This window comes from Lepidochelys kempii, chromosome 8 (assembly GCF_965140285.1).
Source record: "Lepidochelys kempii isolate rLepKem1 chromosome 8, rLepKem1.hap1, whole genome shotgun sequence".
Lineage (NCBI taxonomy): Eukaryota > Metazoa > Chordata > Testudines > Cheloniidae > Lepidochelys > Lepidochelys kempii.
In genome coordinates this window covers 84,931,653-84,954,340 of record NC_136387.1, presented here as the reverse complement: position 1 = coordinate 84,954,340, position 22,688 = coordinate 84,931,653, and the positions used below count along the sequence as shown (strand labels likewise).

The following is a 22,688-nucleotide window of genomic DNA, read 5'->3' as shown; positions in this document are numbered from 1 at the left end:
AACATCATTTCAAAAAAGTAATACGTTTTCATCCCGTTTGTGGATAACCAAGGGGGCAGGAACTGGGGCTAAGCTCAACAGTCCAGTGTTCTTGTGTCACAGATTAGTATGATGACGACTTAGTTATTGCATGAGCCATGCTTTGAAGATATATCAGACTTGGTCCAAAGCCAGTTACAGCCCGTGGAAAGATCACCACTTCAAGGGGCTTTGGATCAGGCCCTTGTATGAATGCTAAGTATTAGTAATCTTACATTGAAGATAGTTCCAAAAATCCAAACAGCTACACAGACTGAAATATGGCATCACTTAAGTGGGCTAAAGCAAATATGTGGGTCTATGCACCTACACAAGTGTGCAGACCTGCCCACACACACCACACATACACCCCCAAAAAATCTTTAATGGAAGGCCATGAAGAAAAGTTTTAATTCAGAACAATTAACATACCAGATTTATTCACCTGCAGAAGGTGTAAACATATATTATCCATTTACTGTGCTGTTAATATTGAACAAATCTGAAAACACATTGGTCTATGGAAGAGACTGTTTCAAATTTTATGGACATTCCTTGGATTAAAACTAGACCAAGAGGGTCGCAACTCAAGTACATGCTTTCAAAGCAAAGTATTGCACAAGAATAAGGATTTAAATTGTACAGTACAGGTTCACTTGACACAGTGCTTCAATTTAAATTACTGACAAATACAAAGCTAATCCATCATTATTCTTTGTTTAATCACATTAAATTCCTTTTTTACTAAAATAAATGCATTTAGATTATTTATCTTGGATATTTTTCTTTCTCAAAGTGCATATTAGGGACTCTGGCCCAGAAACACAAATCCAACTAGCTATTAAAACAAACACAAGGTATTTGACCATGTTTACATTTATTACCCCATGTGGAAACCCAAAATAATTCAGTGTAATGAAGCACTGCAAATCCATTTGATTTTATTCTATTGCCTAAGATGGAAAATAAACCTTGTAGCATGCCCGGCGTGTGGGAGGCCATAGGGAGGGGAAGAGCATTTCTCAGCACTCACTAGCAATGCCTAATTGTGAATGCATGCCATACGTGGGCTCTTAAAGATTCTGCATGTAGCGTGGCTCACTGGTGCAGATGCCACCAATGTGAGAAGCCTTCAAAGGTGAGGCTTTGAAAAGGGAGTGGCCCGATTAATATTGTGTAAACCAAAAAAATCAGTTGTTGCCAAGTGTTCTGCTCTCACTTCCACCAGTTTTATGCCAGTATAACACCAGTCACACCCATCACGTTACTACTGGTTGACAGCAAGGTAAGTGAAAGGAGGATCGGGCCTGCAGTTTATACCTACACCTGTGCTGTTTTGAATCCAAAGTTTGTATTTGCATACTTGTTTAATGGACGTGGAAACTATGGTGCTTTTTTTCAATTTTCACTATGAAGGAATCCGCTGGCTGTGGGGTTTACTGTTGGGGTTTGATTGCTTTATTTTTTTTTTTTTTTGCCCTAATTGACCAGGGATATTTCGGTTATTTTGTTCAGGCCCCTGATTGCAATGTATGTATCGTTCTACATTGGAGTGAAGCTTCTGGAAATGCCAACCCACTGGACAAACCATCATCAGATTCTGCCGGGCCCACATTGGGGGATGGCACACGGAGCTGACCCTTTCATGGCTTGTGTAAAGACCAGGCAGAATTCCAGTGGCCTTGTGCTTGAATGTCCATACACTTGAGCATTCGCGTAGGGACTGCTCCGTCCCTGTATCCATGAGAATGTAAAGCAGTCTCAAGGGGGCTAGCATGGGCAGGGTCATGGTTCCACCTTCACCGCCACCTCACTCCATAGAGCTGGCCAGCCACACAGAGGTAGGCAAGCCACAGGCTAGAAAGGGAATATGAGCAGGAGTACACCCTTAGCCTACCTGGGAGGTCCCAGAGCTCCCTCGAGCCAGGGCAGCTCTGCACTGTTCCTTAGAGCCAGGCCATGCTGACAAGACAAAATCAAGGTCTTACTGTTACTAAATGGCATTCAAGAGCAGACTTCTGGGGGAACAATGGCCTTCAGGTGACTGAAAAAACATATTAGGAGCTACATTTCAGACAGGTTGGTGCCATTTAGTAAGCCTCATAAAGACAACACTTGGCATTCACTCCACACAAACACTGCTACATGCTGGGGGAAAAAACTTGGCCTTTCTCTTTGAAGCCCCAGCAAGGGCAAAGCAGAGTGGTGCCAGGGGTGTGGAGTAGAGCTGAGCAACATACTCCCAGCCATTCATCTCTTCAATGACCATGACTCCTTTGCTGTGTCTGACTTACCTGCTGGTCCTCATTTCTCTGACATTCAGCCAGTGGGTGAATGGTTTGGGAGAACATTTCAGCCCTTGATTTGCTTGCGGACTATTTACCATCCCTATTGCATCATGTTATTTGCTATTCATGCTAAGTGACTGGTCATGTAGGTCACGTGGTGCAGATCCTGCTTCCTGACCACTTCCAAGCCCACTGATAGCCAAACCTCACCTCCCAGAGCGAATGCTCAAGTGTATGGACATTCAAGCATGCACAACTCTCTTTGCAGGAACTTTCTTCCAAATCAAAATCTGCTTGCGTGAATGGTCATAGGAAGCAAATCAAACTTGGCTGGAAATGCCAGCAGAACACAGTCAGATTTATGTGACCACTTCAGCAGTAGTCAAACACAGATGGGACCCAGATGCAGAGGCTGGCTCAGCGTGGGCATGGAGCAGCAGGAGCCTGCCTGGTGGGCCATTCTTTACACCTTTAAGCACTAGCAGCAAGGCAGTATGCATGCCTACCTACTGTCTGCTCTATACCCCAGCGTGTGCACAGGTGAAGATCTGGGGCCTGACGAGATTTCATTAGAGCCACAGCCAAGGTGCAAACATGTGTTGGCTCCTCCCCCTGTCTAATGCTCTCTGAAGTCCAATCCTGAGCTGCTGCTCTAGATGTTGAAGGGAAAAAAATTTCCTCTCTATGACCCATTTTCTCCACTAATGGATGCATGCAACAGAGGGAAGGAATTGCCCTTCAGAATCAGAATCCAGGCCTTATTGTGCTTGGGAACCACATATACATCCATGATGACATAGACATTGTCTTGAAGAGTTTACAATCTACAAATGCAATTGACATGCAAAAAATGTGGGGGGGATACAATCACATACATACAATTTTACATACTTACGTACATTTGCACTTTCTATTATTATACATAAAGTGCCAGCAAGCCTCCTCCTCCCTTCAAGCTAGTCATCACAAACCCACTGTGTTCTTTGGGGGCAGGGGAATTTAAGTTCAACCAATATAAGAATTCTCTGTAGCTTGAAAATAAATACATGACAGCTGTGGAAAGGTCCTTATTATTATTGTCGTCATAATTATAAAGGAGTATGATTTCCTACGCTAGCTCTATGAGCTTAGTTCAGTTATCTGTTGCACATTCCGGAGCTGATCTACTAAACAAACAGATGGTTATGCTACTCATCAAGTAAAATGAGACGGGGAGGGAATGTCCCAATCCACACAAATCTACAGTGATTTGTAAAAAATGTTACTAAAATAAGATTATTGAAGGAACTGCAGAGGATGCTCAGATGTGTCTTTCTCCCCCATCCAGGGATTGTATCAAAAGCAAGATAATTATGTCCAGATTTAGAGCATTCTGGGAAACATCAAGCAAAGTGTTAGTTGTATGGTAAACAGGTACGTTAAAGATTGTGAGGTTGGCTACTAGTGTAATATGGGCCATACAAGTCCATAGAGAGCTAGGTAGCAAGCAGAAACATACGGGCTGATTACTGCTATAGCTCCATAATATCAAAATAAGTTGAAGTGTTATGGCCAGAGGCTACCACTCTTGCTCATTTACTCACTTCCTCCATTGTCACCCCCTCAACCACCACCACTTGGCCCTGGCCACCCCCTCAGTCACTGCTACACCCTCCACTGCTGCTCCCTCAGCCATCTCCTCTACATTCATTGTGACCTTATCTATTGGCTCTTCAGCCGTAAGTACATTTTTTCCTATACATAGTCCCAGTGTAACCAACGGCACTACTCATGGAGGACAGTACCACTCAGCATGAATGAAGGTATGAGACACAGACATTAAACTGAGCTGAGAATGTTCATAATGCAACTCAGAGTCACTTTTGACTTTGCAATGAAAACCCTTAGGAAACCTTTGAAGTGAAAGTGAAGAATATAATAAATGGTGGAAGAAAATCATGGCTACCTATCTCCTCCAAATGAATCCCAGTATTTCACCATTCAGTAGAGCTGGTGCTTTGATAGCACTAGCCTAGGTACTGCAGCCTTGGACACCTTACATAGGAATGTAATAAAAATAAAATCAATTCCTCTTTTAGGTAGCAATCTGGCTCATACTGATACTCACCATGTGCCACGGAGCCCCTTAGTTTCTCTCTTCTGTAATGGATGTTTCTGTGGTATCTGTCTTTATATGTGCAGGAGTTTCTTCCTTGTGCTGGACTTCAAGCAGATCTGTATGCCCATGAAGCCCTTGTGGATATTCAGCCAAAGTCTCTGTCTTTCCTATTTTTATTTTTTCGCTTGTGTCTAATTGTTTCAGTGTGATTTTCTCCTCCACTGTCTCCATCTCTCGCTCCTCTGTTCTGTCATTCCCACCACTATGTCTCACTTTTGCCATTAACTCTTCCACAAGGACTGCTTCCTTCTCCACTACATCTGGGTGATATGCCATTTCCTGTGTCATGCCTTCTACCTCAGGTGCTGCTTCCACAGCTTCCTCTTCATCCCTCAGAGATGACGGCGTCATCAGCTTCTCCACCTCAGGCAATGTTCTCTCTGATCTCATATCTTCTTCGGGTATTCTCCCCTCTGTCATCACCTTCTGCTCTTCCGATCCTGCCTCCTCCTCTTCCATGCCCTCCTCATGTCCTGCATCCTCTGTCTGCACCTCCCAGTCTGATAATACCTCTGCATTTTCTTTCTCACCAGGTTCTAATTTCTCTACTATCTCCTCCCCTTGTGGTGGTGTTTCATTGCCCGTTACTTTCCCATTGCCTGCTGCCTCCACTGACATTGCCTCCTCAGATTCTATTTCTGACATTTCTTCTCCCTCTCTCTCTGCCGATTCCTCGGCCACCTCCTCAGCCACTTCCACTTCCTCCATTGCCATTGCCTCAGTTACCACCACACCCTCCACTGCTGCTCCCTCAGCCAACTCCTCTACCTTTATTGTGGCTTTATCTATTGCCTCTTCAGCAATAGGTACCTTTTTTTCTATTACCAACTTCTTTTCAGGAACTACTACTTGGGACACCATCTTCTCTTCCACTTCCTCTGTCACTTCCTCCTCACCAGCCTTCACCAGTTCTTCTCCCATATATGCTGTTTCCTCAGGCACTGACTCCCCTATATATGTTCCTTCTTCTACTACCTCCTCTTCAGATTCTGGATCTTCTGCTGCTTCTTCCTCTTCAGATGCTTCCACTATGCTCTCCCCATCTTTGTGTGCGTCTTCCTCTGTTGCCGTGTCCCTTTTTATTTCCTTGTCCAGTGAGGTTTCTTCCCTCAGAGGTGGTGATTCCTCTACATCTGACTCCTCTTCTGTGGCCTCATTTCTTGTCTCTCCCTCCTCTGGGGTTGTTTGCATTACATCCTCCTCCTCCTCAGATGTTTCTGTTGCTGCTGCCTCCTCCACTTCAGACACTGCTTCACCAATGGGAACCTTTCTTGATTCTACTGATTCCTCTGTTTCACTTGCTGCTCCCAGTGTGGGAACCTTCACTGATTCTACTGACTCCTCCCGTACAAATTCTCTCTCTCCCATAGTCTCCCATCCCTCAGAAGCTGCCTCCTGCACAACCTCCTCTCCTTCCAATTCTCCTTCTGCAACTTCCTTTCCCGCAGAGTCTGCTTTCTCCATAGCCTTCTCTGCCTCCGCAGCTGAATCCTCCACAACCTCCTTTCCCTCAGATTCTGCCTCTGCCACAGCCTCCTCTGCCTCAGATTTTGCTTCTTCCACAGCCTCCTCTGTCTCAGGCACCTCCTCAAGAACCTCTTTTCCTTCAGATGATACTTCCTCCACCACCTTTCCCTCATAGGCGGTCTTTTCCACTGCCTCCTCTCCTTCCTTTATGTCTTCCTCCACAGCTACATTTCCCTCAGGTGCCTCCTCTCCCTGAAATGCCATTTCCTTACCTACCCTACTCTCTTCCAGATCTTCTTCCAGTCTAGCCTTCTCCTTAGATGCTTCTTCTTTTACTGTAAGTACATTCTCCACTGTCTGTCCCATCACAGCTGCTGCTTCTTTCTTAGCCAGCAAATCTATCTCCAGAGCTGTTTCACTGCCTGCCTCTCCAGTGTCAGTGGCTCCTTCCTCAGTTACAAACTCCTCCTGCTCCTCAAGTGCTTTTTCCTCATCCACCATCTGCCCCTTTTGTGCCACTTGCTCTGCTGCCTTCTGCTTTTCACATGCTGTTGCTGCTTCTGCCAAGAAAGCTCCATCTGAGGAAGTAATCAAAACATTAGTTTTATTGTAATAAATACGTTAATTTTAAGGCTTTTTATGAGGTGTTTATTAGAGATGCCATTGTTCCAAATCAGTGCAAGGATTTTAGGCTGGGTAATGTGTGAGGAAACTTGGCCTGCCGTTTCCAGTGCTGTCATTCTGGCATCAGGCACAAATAATTGAAACAAAAATGATGTTGCACGGCCCAGAAGTGACCTCAGGGTACATGGAGGAAGTAGCCATAGGCTTGGCACTGAGATTTAAATATTCACAAATAGGTCATGCAAAATAAGTATGTACAGGAGGAGACAGACTATACATCTGTGCATGCAAAATGGGTAATGACTTGTGCACATTTGGGGCCTGATCCTATCCTCTTTGAAGTCAATGGCCAAAGCTCTCACTGAATTCAGTGGTGCAGGATCAAGCCTTTGGCAAGCACAATTACCTATTTGTGCCAGTGCACCTGTGCCTGTTCACATAATTCAGGATCTGGTCTATTTTTGGAAAAACTGGCCCTAAATGTCATTGAAGAGAATAAAAGAATCATGCTTTCCAGACACTGTGCTCTGGTGGGACATATGAAAAATCCAAAATGGGGGAAAGGCCATCCTGGCCATATTACCTGCCTTTATTTGATTTATTCTACTCTCACCTTCTTATATTTCCACAACCCTCAGTCACTGTCTTCTTTAGCCTGGCTGGGCCTAAACATATGTTCATGCTGCATCAGCCCATCTCTACAATGTCTACCTAGAGATGGTTCAGATCCTTGGCCTGAAGCACATTGCTCTGTGGGCCACAGCCTTGGCACAGGAAGATGGACAGGCTCTCATCTTCCCCATTTGGCTCCCCCAGGACCTTCCATTGGCCTGGCCAACTTCCTAAGGTCACTTTCCTCGCTCTATATCAGCACTGACATGAGAGAGGAATTGGTGAATGCAGCCATATGTTGCAGTGTTTCGTCCTGTCCTGCAGGTGGCATTGAGCTCAGGAGGCTAGAGTTTACTGCCGTAAGCAGGTCCATTTGAGTGGAAACCAGGGGAAGCATTGTGCAGCTGGAGAGGCTGAAAGCAGAGCGGGAACAGGATGGCAGTGACAGAACAGGTGAGAAAGGGAGTGCCATGGAGCGGACAGAGAAGAGAGCAAGTGTGAAAAATCAGGACACATTTTTGGTTTTTTTTTTCTGGATGAGGGGATATAGTCGCGTCTATAAGACAAAGCCCCTAATGTCGAGATGGTCCCGATGATATTAGGACCTCTGGTCACCCTAGACAGAGATCAGGGATGGGTGGAGGAAGAGAGAGAGAGAGAGAGAGAACAGAGGGGTTGAGTTGGAGGGCGGGCAAGAGAGAAATCTAAATAAAAATTAATTGAAGCAGCCGCACTTTTTCCCTCTCACCTGACCACACGTAATATGATCTCTGGTCATGTAACCAATACAGCTTAAAAAACCCCGACTTTGCACTTTGCTACCCCAACAGAAATCCTGCCCTCCATCCTCTGCCAATACCCTCTCAGAGAGATGTGCTTTGCAGTGAGTTGATTATTTATATTTACTGCCAGCTTCCTCATTTTTATATGTCCCTCAGGTTTTAGACTTTTAGCAGTGTTACAAAAAAACAAACAAGCAAAAAAACCCTCTCTCTCCATTCATTTATCAATCCCCATCATAATTTTTAGAAAAGGGGCTCAGACCAAAAATACCACATCCAGGCACTCCTGAATTTGGGTCACGTCAAATCTTCATCCAAACTCAGTCCTATTGCCAATAATTCTTAAAATGTTTAATAAATCATCTTTAAGTTTCATTTGCAGTATGAAATAAGGTAAAACCTCCCAACCCATCATCCTACCTTATGTCATATGCTGCATCCTCTTTGAGGCAATAATCTCCTTCCTATTTTACTAAATAGTAGCTGGCACTGGACAACATATTCTAGGTCAGATTTAGCAAGTCGCTAATACAATAACCCTTTCTCTTTTCCTCTGCTAATGGAACCTGAACCCTTATGTGAAAAAATACTGTAAGCTACCATCATTCATTGTGGTCACAGCATAGTGTCATCACCACCCAGTTCTAACAGATTGGTGCTGCGTTCAGTTTTGTGCACTGCAGTCAGCATATTCCACCTCCTTTCCTCCTCTGCTAAAAGAGCTTGTGGAGAGCTGCTTTCCTTGTCCCCTGCGTCGGGCTAATTTGGTATTTTGCTCTTAATATGTAATTGATCCATGGGACAGAGGCTGCTAATATTTGACTTTCAATGCAGAAAAAATAAACTGTAAGTATTTATTAAAAATAGCATTTTTAAAAAGTCAGTCATTTGGGTTATTCCATGAGAGGGGGTCCCTCTCTTGCGTTCTGCATGTATCTCATTCAAAAGACCAGTTGGCATTACACAGCTGGGCAGAGCAGGCTAGGGGAGGGAAGAGCTCTGCCACCTGCAACAGGCACATATAGGCACACACATATACGCTTCAGCTATCATTTTAGCACTAGCCACAGAAGAAGCTGTGAAGTGCACTGTAGGCAAAGTCAGGTCTAGAAACTGTCTCTAGTTCTGATCCTGTTCCAGTCTAGTCACCTGTTTGACAGCGACTGTCTCATATTGAAACATGGCTCCTTTGAACAACTGGGATGAAACCCTGAGGGTCTGATTCTGAGCTCATGCTGGTCTACATCACTGACTTCAAAGGAGTTCTCTATGATGTGAGAACAGAGTCAGGCCCAGAGAATGTTTTATTTCCTGGCTGAAGCTGCAAAGCACAACTGGAGTGTCTGAATGCAGCAATGCAGCTCTTTGAAGCCTCTTTGGTTCCCGGTGGCAACAAAACTAACCAGCAACTAATATTAAATTGAGTTAGGAAATGGACAAAATCCAGGTATGAACATATGCTCTTTCAATAGAGTGATGTGTTACAAACAGTTTTTGTTCTTTAATTGGAGCTATTCTGGCTGTCGTTTGTAAGAAAACAAGCTCCATGGCAATTTTGCCAGACACCCATTGTTCATTAGTAATTGTTTTTAACAACTTGGCCCTATATTTATAGGTTAATTTAAAAAAACATAGTAGAATCCACAAAAAGATAGTGACTTTTGGTCCCTATGCCTGTATAATTTAACAGTCTGCAGCAAAACTTCTGGGAGCTGAAGTGCTGATGGCATCCATCTGTGCCATTATATTTAAAGTTCACAGAACAACACAATCAAACCTGACAAATTTTGGAATCTGAAAGCTTCTGTAATTCACGAAGGAGGAGAACAGGAGTAAAGAAAGAACTTCACCATTTACTTTATGGAAAAATTGTCTATATTTATTTGTGTAGCCAAGTGTGTATGTTACTGTAAATGTGAAAAATAAGTTGTCTACACCTATGTGCTTTACTCACAAATCAGCCACATTTTGCTAATGCCTAAAAGCAATGTCTTATGTAATAAAGTTAGATAAACAAGATAGGCCAAGATTTCAAATAGTCCTTAGTGCCTTTGGGTATCTCAATCTCTCAGTGCCCAACCTAAGCCTCCAGAAAATTAAGCTCCCTTTAAGTTGTCCGAAAGTTGGCACCCAAAATTACCCGTTATTTTTGAAAATTTTGGCCCTAATGAATGAAAAGGAAAATTGAACCCACCAGAAATGGTGGGTTCCTAACTCCCAGTCCAGGCATCCATCTGACGTAAAGCACTCTGCTCTTCCAGAGGCTACTGCAGCATCACTACTCAATCAGTGAACTCTTTCTTTCTTTGGGGACAGAATACTCCTGGCATTTGAGAGGCCACCATGATATATTCTGTGATAATCAGGTACAATCAGGGAAGTTAAAGTCAAATAATTTATGGCCTTATTCTTTTTCCCATTATGTGTCTCTGAACCTGACTTCTGTTTGAAGAAGAACCTGAACATTTACATTCATTAGGGTTTGTTGCTAACGTAACTTGGCTGACTCTAAAACCCAGTGTAAAAATGCTTCTGTTCAGCAATCCTTGGTTCTGATGTTAAAATCCTGGATTAAGATTCCAGGCAGGAACTGGTGAGTCCAGAGAAAATCCTGGATGGAAACCCTTGGAACAGCCGAGCTCCAGTTGAGGTGTTTGTTGTGTTACTGTCAATAATGCCAAGCTCTAGGAAGGAGGTGAGTTGGGGACACAACATAGTCTGTTGAACTCTAGGCTGGAACTCAGACCATGGGCACTCTCATGCATAATGATGATCATTCCAGTAAAAGGTGATACCTCTTTCATTCATATAAATAGAAGCATCCTGTCTTAAGACTGCATTTCCCCATTAGGCCTCATATTAATATACGGATTAGGCTGGAAGCAAAGTGAAACTTAACAGATTCCTATTTTTTGAAGCAGTCTCTACTAGCAATCACTTTTTCATGGCCTCAACTCTTTATCCAGAATTACTGTCAGCTCCTAAATGGTATCCGTTTTGCAAGCTTTACAGTTTTAGAGACTAACTAATCAGTGCAACAATTTTATTCAGGGGAGGAAAGAAAAGGAAAGCAGAGGCAGAGATGCCAGTATGAAAAGGAAGGTGAAAGAGGGAAGTAACTGTTCTATAAATGGCTTTTCAGTGCAGAGTGAAATTTAATCCAGTCCGCTGATCATATTAGTTGACCTCACCTTCTTTTAAATCATGAGCTGTACTTGTGAAGTTCTCCTCTTCTTCATCTGTACTGGAATCACTGGGCTCAGGTTCAGAACTCAAACGATGATCTATTTCAATTGCCTCTGCTATTTTCTCTTGGACTGATTTGCAATCTTCAAAAAATATCACAGAATTATTAAACAAGGAGCAAGGAAGAGAAATTATCGAAAGCCTAAGGGAAAAGGGAATCATTCAGTTGTCTGAAATTGGCTTAATGAGAGCCATATTATCAGTGCAGGGTTAATTAAAATCTAGTAAGCCTTCACCAGTGATAATGCTTTGAAGTATATTCAAATCAAATGGCAACCCATTATAAAAATGCATGCAGGAGGATCTACAAACATACATGCAGAAATCAGCCATAAAAACATCGCAAAGACACAAAACTACCTTTGTTAAAATGCTTTGCATGCACAAGCAACAAAATTGTTTGATGACCAGAAACCTTTTATTGTCCTGTGCCTACTTAAAACAAAAATAAAAAAACTTACACCATATTTTTACATACTAAAGTTTCCATATACAGTTCTGATGATTCTTTAAATTCCTCACAGTAGTAGAACTGGCTGAAGACATAGTCTTATCTTGATGCATGATCATATATGAATGTAAATCCCTATATATAGGCAGAAAAATATTTGCTTCTCCTAAAAGCAACATCTATGATGTTTAAGATTTTGTTTCATAGTCAAGATATACATGTTACATTTGTAGCATTATAGTTAAGGTTGTGCTATCCCTTCCATTAGTGTTGCATTACCACGTGCTAAGGAATAAAATTAGAGGATCATATACTTGTAAAATTACACTGGTTCTTTGTTAAAAGAACTGTTTACAGAGATGCTGTAATGGCAGCTAGCATTGGTTCTAGCCATGCATACAATTAACTTCCTGGTGCCTCCTCCGAACTGTTCCCTCCCACAAACTGGGCTTTTCCCTCCAAATACCATGCAGGTAATGCTACAACTATGGCTTCAATTTCAAAAGTTATCTAATATGGTTATATTGCATTTATTTTTATTAAGGGAGATGTATTATCAACACTGCATTTCTGCCAATCTAGCCCCATTTCCAAACCAAAGCAGCGAACTTTCCTGTTTTCAGATAATGCTACTGCGTTATGGCAAACACAAAGAAAATCACTCTGTGAGAAAAATAAAACTCATTGGAAGGAGGGAGTGTATAGAGGGGAGAGGTTCCTCCGAGCTATGCATGGAAAATAACAGCTATTAATGCTTTTGAGACTGGAGAATAAACATCAACATTGTTTAACCTTCTAGCTGTGCATATAATGGGGTTTAAGCTGCCTGGTATTTCAGAATTACTCATGGCAATGAGGGACTCTTTTGGAAGGACTAAAGGTGACACATTTATGTCCAACTGGTTTTCAGGGTAGATTAGGGACCAGATGGTCGCTAGTCAAACTCCTCTCCCCTCCCTTCTCTTTTTTCCCCCCATTCTTATATTCTTCATTTCCCCCTATTCTCTCTCCACATCTTGCCATTCTACTTTCTTTCCTTTCCTCTTCCTCTCTCACCATTTCCCATAGGCTTGCTTTTTTCTCTACTGCTGCCCTTTCTCCCCACAACTTCTCCACTTCCTTTTCTTCTTTTATATTATTCTTTTCCTTTTGTTTTTACCTACAATATCTCCTGCTTCTCTTCCCCACCACAATCTTCTCAGTGTCATCCTTCCTTTCCTCCCCCCACACTGTTTCCTTCTCTCCTTCTCCTCCAGTTCCCTGCCTCCTTAGCTCCCAAGGAGCAATAGGACAAAATCAAGGAACAACAAATTTAGTCTGAATGGCAGGGAAAGCTTCCTAAGCAGGATTGGTGTGCGGCTGCACAATAGCCTCCCAGGGGAAGTGAGAGACACCTTCACTTAAGGCTTTTAAATGGAGCCTGAACAAACCATACTGCAGGGAACAATCCCATGAAGGGATGGAGGTGGACTGGATGGCACTCACTAGGTCCTTCCTAGGTGATTAGATGATTATTTTTTCTTCCTCGTCCTTGTTTTTTTCTCATCTCTTCCTCACACCTCAGCCTTCCTGCTATGCTTCTCCCCATCTTCTCTGTTCTCTCTCCTCAGGCCTTACCTCCACCCACTCTTGTTCTGGTTAAATAATGTACTAGCCCCAGCATGAAGCCACTGCACTCCCCTGGACTTATTTGGACACTATACAGATGCCCTTCGCCCCCAGGAGACTCCTTTGCTGCATCAGACTAAAGAAGCATAGATAGCATTTTCTTCAGGTTCACTGAAGTCCCGAAAGCTTTGTTAAATATGAACCATACCTTATTACTTTGACCTGCTTATAGTCCTGCCATTTCATTAGCTGGCAGTTCTCATTCTTCCCAGTTTACATATATGACAAGAGGGAGTATTGACAGTCAGTCAAAACACAGAGCCCCGAGCAGGATGACAAATACAGCACACAGTAATTCTGTCTCTTGGGATGAGTGATGTCTCCTTCTTGTCACAAAGTCCACAATAAGATCAGAGACTACACAGCAGGTATTTACATACCTTCTAAAATCCTAACTCCCATGTTTATGGCACCTCCCCCAGCCTCAGCTGGCAACTGAATAAGCCCAGACAAGCTTTTCATCTTATGGTCTCCTTTACATGTAAATTAATATCTGGTTAATATTTCTGCAACATCTAAAACCAGACTGGTCACCAGGAGCACAGTCAATAACTGGATCTGCTACCAGCCAACAGGGCAGGGCATAAACACCCGATACAGGAGGAAGGGCAGTGGCGACAGAAAGCTTAACAAGGAAATAAACGAGCCCAGGTGCAGAATAGAGCTAAGAGCCTGATTTTGCAACTCCTGCAAGATGCTGAACTGCCCACCTCTCATTGGCTCTCTCTGGAAATGGATGCCACTCTGCAATTTTCAGGACTGACCCAGCATTTCCTAGATTAGTGAGTAGGGGGTGATTGTGGGATCAGGGCCTAAAGAAAGTTTGATTCCCAAGGTGGCATGTGCTACCCGTCAAATCCTTTTCTCACAATGTTTGTTTCCTTTCAAAGAGGTCCTGGCCTGTATTCTCTCATTACTTGCATCATTCCTTGACGAATTCTTTATTTTCTCCCAAATTCACCATGATAACCCTGTACCAGCAGGGAGCTGGATTGGATGGGATCTACTAGGTCTTTCATATCTCTAACTTCTATGATTAAATGATTATTTTTGTCCACTTAGCCCTTGTTTTGTCCTCATTTTCCCTTGTCTGCCCCTGAGTTTTAGACATTCTCCAGGCAGTAAAGATGCTGTGAGATTTGATGGAGAAGTACATGTTCTTTTATCTGCACTATGCTTATCCAGTGGTGAGCTGGAGCCGGTTCGCACCGGTTCACTAGAACCGGTTGTTAAATTTAAAAGCCCTTTTAGAATCTGTTGTTCCGCGAGGGACAACCGGTTCTAAAAGGGCTTCTAAATTTAACAACTGGCCAAAAGTGGTGCCTTAGGCACTGACTCCATGGGTGCTCCAGCCCTGGAGCACCCACAGGGAAAATTTGGTGGGTGCAGAGCACCCACTGGCAGCTCCCTGCCCCACCCCTGGCCCCACCTCACCTCACCTCCGCTCCGCCTCCTACCCTGAACGCGCCGCCCCACTCTGCTTCCCCGCCCCCTCCCTACCCCCCCAGCTTCTTGCGAATCAGCTGTTCTCGCAGGAAGCCGGGGCAGGCTGAGAAGCAAGCGGCAGCTTCCCGCTCAGGCCCAGGGAGGTAGAGGTGAGCTGGGGCCGGGGGGGGGAGGCGCCCACGCTGCAGCAGGTAACCCGGGGTGGGGGGTGAGCAGGGGAACTGCTCCCCACCCCAGCTCACCTCCACCACCCTCGCCCTGAGCGGGAAGCCGCGGCCTGCTTCTCAGTCCTCCCTGGCTTCCCACCGAACAGCTGATTTGCGGGAAGCCGAGGGGGCGGCACGGAGAAGCAAAGCGGGCCGGCGCGTTCAGGGGAGGAGGCGGAGGTGACCTGGGGCCGGGCGCAGGGCAGAGAGCTGCCGGTGGGGGTTCTGCACCCACCAAATTTTCCCTTTGGGTGCTCCAGCCCCGGAGCACCCAGGTTGTCAGCGCTTAAGGCACCACTTTTGATGTGATCAGTGGGGGAGCGTCCACTCCCCTTGCTCCCCCCCAGCTACGCTACCCCGCCCCTAGGAGCCAGAGGGAGCTACCGGATGTTTCCTGGGAGCTGCCCCAGGTAAGCACCGCCAGGACTCCCCACCTCACCCCCCGGCAGGTGCCTCTGGCTCTTGGGGTGGGGTGGGCACCCACTACGGTGGCCCACGAAGACCCTCCTGCCTGGTTCTGGGGGCAGTCAGGGAACAGGGAAGAGGGGTGGATGGGGCAGGCGTCCTGGTGGGGGCGTCAAGGAATGCGGGGGGGGTTGGATGGGGCAGGAGTCCCGGGGGTCGGGGGTGGGCAACGACCCCCTCGTGGGGAGAGGAGGGAACCCGTTGTTAAGATTTTGGCAGCTCATCACTGCGCTTATCCCATCTGTCATTTACTCATCCTGACAACTGAAATAGGGCCTCTTAAAGAGAGAAGTCATCCCAAATGCAATGTTCATTCAAATCTATAAATACAGTACAAAATGGTTTAATTTCAACACCCAGGAATTTGATCAAATAAGACCAATGGTCTTATTTTGTGCCAAACCCATGGTAGGTCATTAGCTCAGTACATATGATTATCCCTTTCTTCCCCTTTTTTTTTTTATTACAGCACTTTATCCTACCTGTATGATTGCTAATTATTTCCATCTTCAACCACACTTAATACTTGTCTAACAGTCTAATGGTGAAGTTGCTTAAGCTGAGATGCCTCATGCAAGTAAAAGGAAAGTTTCAAGAAACACACATCTATAAATAATTCAATAGAATTCCTGAATAGCAAATTATTCCCTCTTCTTCAATTTTGAATGCATAACATAGCAAAACCAAAGCACACAGTGCAATCCAAAGCAATCCAACACCAAGAGACTTGCAAATAATATAGCATAGCATTCAACAGTGTTTGCTTTGCACACACAGTGCTATTTGATACATGATGCACTCAAGCAGAAAGCAATAGAAACAAACCACAAACATTTAATAAAACTACATGAGAGCATTATATAATCCACTGCAAAATCGACATCCATAGAAATACAGTCAGAAATATTGTCTAGTGCGGCTTATGACTCCCTTTCTTCACATCTGCATCACTACAGAAGGCCACTTCATTACTTTACATTGACATTCCCAGTATTATTATCAGGATACTCTCCCCGCTATCCAGACGAAATTCCACACCGAGTACTTATATTCTTCCCACCCAAGTATGCAATCCTGCACTGCCTTACTCATGTGGGTATAGCTATACTCCTTGCCCAGCCCCCAAAACATCCCTCAATAGCTCTGAGATTGGAGCACTAATATCCCCATTTTACAAACAGCCAAACTGAGGCACGGGGAGGTTAAGTGATTTGCTCACGGTGAGACAGTGTGTCAGTGACAGAGCTTGAGACAGAAACCATGTCTGTTGGCTCCCAGTCTGGTTGCCTATGCATGGCACCATGATATACAAGACATTTTTCGGAGTCCTTATGGAAACTGGAATTATAAGAATTACAAACCAGTTCATATGAGCTGGCATAAGAATTCTCTAGGACTTCCTATGCTTGAGATCTAAACGGGCACTAAGCTTTATAAAATTACATGGGATGTCAAACTTAAGAGTATTGCAGTCCATGAAAATATGTATATAAATCTATTATCACATACTACGCCAACGAGTAAGAGAGATGAAAAAAGAATAGCCAAACCTTACATTGGAAAACCCATAAAATCAAACTATGAACTTACAACACACCACTGGTGGTTATTTGTCACATACAGCAAAATGACATTCTAATAGTTTTACATTGTACACTAAGAATAGTCTAATAACTGAATTTCTCATGCTGTATCAAAATGCCATCTCGATCACTAATGGTAAGAGCAAATGACACAACACTTACATGCACTGGACATATCACATCTCCTCCAAGAGACTATACTTACCACCTCCTTCATCAACCTCAGGAGGATCCTTGTTTGTAGCCTCAGCTTCCACAGTGCTGCCTTCCAAATGCACTAGAACAACCTCCTCCCCATCTTCCCTTGTGTTGCTTCCATCCTCCTCCCCCTCTTCCCTTGCATTATTTTGTATTGACCCTACATGCCTGAATTCCCCATTGAGTTCATCTATGCCTTGATGATGTATTTCCATGATACTTCCATGAAGAACCTCAACTTCTTCCCTCATCACAGCCTCTGCTTTTGTCTCTTCTGCTTCATCCATTTCTTCCTCCACTGCATCAATTTCCTGATTTTCCTGAGGTTTGCTTTCCCAAGTATCATTTCCATACTTCGCACATGTCGCTGTCCTGTCAATGTCTTCCTTTTCATTGCCCTTAACACAGTCCTTCGTCTTTTCAGCTTCAGAGTCGTCTTCACTGCTATACAGAGTACTGCTGGATGAGAAAGAGGATGCAGACTTCCTATCTACAAACAGTAAACATAATTTCATTTTAATATTTTTCTATAAAGCATCTGTCCTCAGTTCATTCAGCTGTGCCCGAAAAGCCAGGTCCTCATCTGGGGTAAAGTGTCATTGTTTTGCTTTAGACCAGCTGAAGATCTGGCACAAAATGCCTCATAATTATATAGATAGGCCCATTACCCGAAACTAACAACAAGCAGTTAACCAAAGCTACTTAACATTTTATTTCGAATAATGTAACCATACCATAGGAAATCTCTACCAATGATACATGAGATCTGCTTCCACGACCACCTCTGAAAGCAGTTGGAAAGGGGTTACAACAAACTCCTCCTGCTGTATTCGACAAGAAGTTTCAACAGACAGAGTTCTTCGGCGCATTCATAACATCTCGATGGATCTATTAGAAGTCTCTTGTGAACCACACAGAAATCAACACCATACAGTATTAATCCTTGCTGTTTACAATGTAGTTCTGGTTTTTTAGCACCCCTCACATCCAGACACACCAAACCCGTGAAAAAAATGCAGAAATTGGGCTTGTTTTTGGCTTAATTGGCTTGTGAGTTGCTTTTTGGCTAGATTTTGGCTTGTAGCTTATTTGGCTTGTGGCTTGTTGCTTCTTTTTTCTGATTGGCTCCCAGCTAGCAGGGGCAAGTGGTGGGGAGGGGAAGAGAGTTGGGGTGCCCAGCAGACCCACCACAGTTCCAGACTGCACGCTGGGGGGGATCTAGTCACATAAAGTGTTGGGGTTCTTAGGGATTGGCTTGTTTTGGCCCTGTTTTTAAATGGGATTAGCTTGATTTTATTGTGAAAGTCGGGGTGCTTATTTAACACGTGAAAGTTGGCAACTGTGCTCACATCTTTAATTATTCTTTCCAAATGCACTGTTATGAATATTCTGCAGTTTTGTTTTTTTTTTAACTTAAATACAATATTTTTACAGGAGCTAAAAATTTCTTTCAGATATGCATATACAATGCCCATTAACTTCAGTAGGAATAGTGAGGGCCTGTTTGTACGGGGAATGTGGCCCTAAATTAATATAATGCTTGTTAAAGGTGACAGATTATCAGCCTGGGAGGCTAAAGTCTTCTATTTATCATAGAGAACATACAGAAGATGCAAGACAGTGCAAACATCCCCACAGAGCAATTCCAGGGTGCCACAACTCTGTTCTAGACAGGCCATCACTGTATTAGCTCAGATCACCTGCCCATTCAAGCCTTGTCATCTCCACTGAGATTGACAGCAAAAATGACAATTAGTGTCAGTTGTGATGTGGAATCTGCCTGTACCTTGACTGAAAGACTTTTCATACACAGACTATTGAACACGAATCCCACAGTAGTGACTTCCAATGCAGACAGGTAGCAACTGGATCTGAACCTACAACCTAGAGGTAAAAAGTTCTGAATCCCCATGGCCACCCAGCTCCCTAAGAAATTATAATTATTAAAGACACTAGCAAGAACATAAACAGGACACTTGAGAAAAAAAATCTCATACACTCAGATAAGCAGTGTACGTTTCTTTTCAGGAGAACTGGCCAATAATTCTTTACAACATATTCATTGGCTTATGGGCCAGAAGGATTTGAGTGCCAAAGTCTTTCTTACTTGCTCTTTATTTATGCCTAACCCATAATCTTAGCTGAGAAAATAAGGACTTAGGCTCCTCAGTTATCTGGATATGTTTTTAAATCTCTCACACAGGGTGAAATTCTGCCTTCAGATATACCTATGCAATCCTGTTGAACTCAGACTCTGTGGTGAAGAGTGCAATATAAATGCAGAGGTAAGATGAAATGAGATAAGATTTGATCCCCCTGTATTATTCTTTGTTCCATTATCATCATCATACATTACTTGGGGTCCCAACAGGAGTTGGGCAGATTACAAATATACAATCCCTGCCCCGAAATAGCTTGCAGTCTAAGGTCTTGATCCTGCTAACAGTCACAAATGTGCATAACTTTAAGTAAGTGAGACATCCCATTGAGTACAAAATGAGACTAAGGGTTTGCAGGACCATGGCATAGATAAATTCAAGACATAAATGAATTTTGCACACAGTAGTTAGGATGTAGGGGAAAGGAAGATGATGATAAAATAAAATAAGTAATAAAAGAATTTGGATATGTAAACTAGCCAGGTGGGTAATTTGCAGATCTCTGTGGTTTTGTTATGGTAACGAGAGTTTTGCCATTAGGATTTTACCAAAAAAGAAACTTGTCCTGAAAATGACAAGTGAGTCACGGTAATAGTTTAGGCCAAAGTCCATTCCATGCAACAAGCACACTGTACACATACCTCAATCATACGAAGTCTGCATTCAAATTAACAAAATAGCAAAAATTCACTTAGTGACAACAGTAGCATGAAAGAGAAAACCTACAAGACTTCATTTGACAAACTTCTTTCCCCTGCACATGTAGCTTTTCAAGATCTTTTAGGATAACCATTTCAAAGTTGGGTGCCTAAAGTTAGGCACCTAACTCCATATTTGGAGACCTAAATCAGGAACCTGATTTCAAAGGTTCTGAGCACCCATTGAAATTAATGGGATCTATAGGTGTTCAGCACCTGTGAAAAGAAGGTCACTTATTTATGTGCCTAAATATGAATTCAGCAGACTACTATAGGCTACTGGTTTAAGAACACTGGCAATTGTTTCCAAAACAAAACCCACATCCCTGTTATGTTCCACATTTATCTGAAAGCAAAGAGGAAGTAAACCACTTACCAGAACTAGGAGTTCTCCAATAGTGTGCCCCAGAAAATATCCACATTTCTGGGGTATAGTGAACAGTATGCTGTGCTGTGTGATTCCAGGAGTCGTTTGAACAATAGTGTCAACATTTTAACCATGATAGCCTCTACTACATATGCCAAGCCAGAGAGTGAAAGTAGAAATGCGGAGGCTTGATAGCTCCCCCTCAGTTGCAATGCCCTGCCTGTTCAAGTGTTAACAGGACTTTTAAACACGAGAGGAGGATGGAGGGCGGGAGTGAATATGTGGCTGAAAGATAATGTAGCTGAAGAATTCATGTTACTGTGCAATAACTTAGTTTTCTCCATCATTACCTCTCCCACACACACCCCTCTCCACTCCTGGAGACTGGCTAGAAGTACCAAGTTTCATTAATTATGACAGTGGTTATTAATAATGTACATGGCACCATACCTGCAAACATGCAGAATTTTCAAGGTGGGGCATTAGCAGAGTGAACTCAGCACTTAGTGCAGTTTTGAAGGCGCTCTCTGTGTGCCCTCCCCGCCCCGTCACCTACTCCTGCAGTCTGCAAGGGGAGGCCCCAAAGCAGTGGTGGGCAACATGCGGCCGCTCAGGGTAAGCTGATTGCGAGCCACAAGACATTTTGCGGCCACAGCTTCCCCCAGCTCCCATTGGCCGGGAACAGCAAACCGCAGCCACTGGGAGCTGCAGGGGGCCGTGCCTACCGACTGTCAATGTCCGCAAAATGTCTCATGGCTCGCAGTCAGCTTACCCTGATAGGCCGCATGCAGACCGCGGGCTGCTCACCACACACCACTGCTTTAAAACCTATGCCCCACTGGAGCTGTCAGGTGCTTGACATCATACCAGCCCCCCACCTTCAGTGCTCCAGGAGTACCAGTGGCAGCATTCTGCACAGATCATGTATTAATGAACAAAGAGAATGAGGGAGAAGCTCCCTGCAAGAAAACTTGGCTTCCACCCACGTCACCAGTATGACAGAATTTAGCCCATACAGAGAGACATATTCCCCTACACTGAAAATCTTCTAATGTCAGAGCAGAGAATAGCACTTGTTCTAGCCATGGGCCCTGATTCTCAGGTCTCGAGAGTTCAGCAGAACATGAGGAGGGAACACAAGAACAAAGGCAGCTGAAAGCCAGAGAGGGATTGCTGGAATGATACAGTGCTTTGTCCATGCCGCCTACGCTGGATGGGGCTGGGAGATGGTGAAATCTCTACAACAGCCAAGGAGCCCCTCTGAGCAAGGAAACCTTTAGCTGCCCATTTTGAGAAGCTTTCCAATCCCCTTTCCAGCACTCTGGTGGCATGAAATGACCACAGCATGGGGCAGGAAGTGATCCTAGGTATCCTGCCCCTAGGGGGTGGGAAGCCTGGAAGCAGAGGGCATTTGGGTGCTGCCTCCATGGGGTGGGTGCCACATGGGGGTTGGGTCCTGCCCCAAGGAGACGGGTGCCGGGGGGGAGGGGGGGAGTTCAGGTCCTGTCTTCGGTGGGATGGGGGTAGAAGAGCGAGCCTGCCCTGCACACACCCTACAGCAGCTCAGGCCCCCCGTGGCTGTCCTGGCTGCCTGCTCCAGCCCACTGACTCTCACTACAGCATGCAGGTAGCGCAAAACCTCAGTGTGTGTCCCCCCCCCCCACACCACCACTCAATTTGGCCCAGCTGTCCCTCCATCATAACAGAAGGGCGGCCGGGCCATACCTGGTTAGGGAAGGGGCTCCCCTGTGACTGGAGGCCCAATGCGAGCACACTTAGTGCATGTTGGTTAATCCAGGCCTGTGGGAGACAACAGGTTCAAGTGCCTCCCCTGCCTGATTCCACCCACACGCTACTGGCTATTTCGGTCTCTTCCTCTCCCTTTCATTCTCGCTGACTTTTGTCCCAGTCTGAACAGGCAAGTGTTTGCAATCTCAACCATTTTCACAGGATAGGGAAACCATTCCCTGCACACTTCTAACTGTACCCTGCATTAACCCATTGTGGATCTCTGGCCTCCTATAGTGGCGGGACTACATACAGGAGCTTATGCGTCTACTACTGTTCCCAAATTAACTGACTTGGCCCCTTAACTAAAGAAGTAGATGCTTGTGCTTTTAGATCAAAAGGTACTGCATTCAATCCCTGCAAATGAGAGCATTGCTACAGTGCTGTAGGAAACAAATCCTGGATTACTATTAGAGGGGAATAGGATATAAAATAGATCCTTTTCTTCTCTGCTTTATACGAGT

At 44.3% G+C, this 22,688-nt stretch overlaps 1 protein-coding gene across 2 annotated transcripts in view; it reads right to left on the bottom strand.

The window, feature by feature from the left end:
* Nucleotides 1-438: 438 nt before the first annotated feature.
* ERICH3 (glutamate rich 3) overlaps nt 439-22,688 on the bottom strand; it is a 64,831-nt gene continuing 42,581 nt past the window's right edge. Inside the window, exons 12-15 of one of the 2 annotated variants that reach the window (XM_073357330.1) lie at nt 17,220-17,702; nt 11,141-11,278; nt 4,414-6,509; nt 439-3,678 (exon numbers count right to left, since the gene is read on the bottom strand). In XM_073357330.1, the coding sequence (XP_073213431.1) occupies nt 4,432-6,509; nt 11,141-11,278; nt 17,220-17,702 (2,699 nt within the window). In that variant the 3' untranslated portion in view covers nt 439-3,678; nt 4,414-4,431. The remainder of the gene's footprint in view (nt 3,679-4,413; nt 6,510-11,140; nt 11,279-17,219; nt 17,703-22,688) is intronic. The other variant, XM_078854108.1, reaches the window with a different exon arrangement.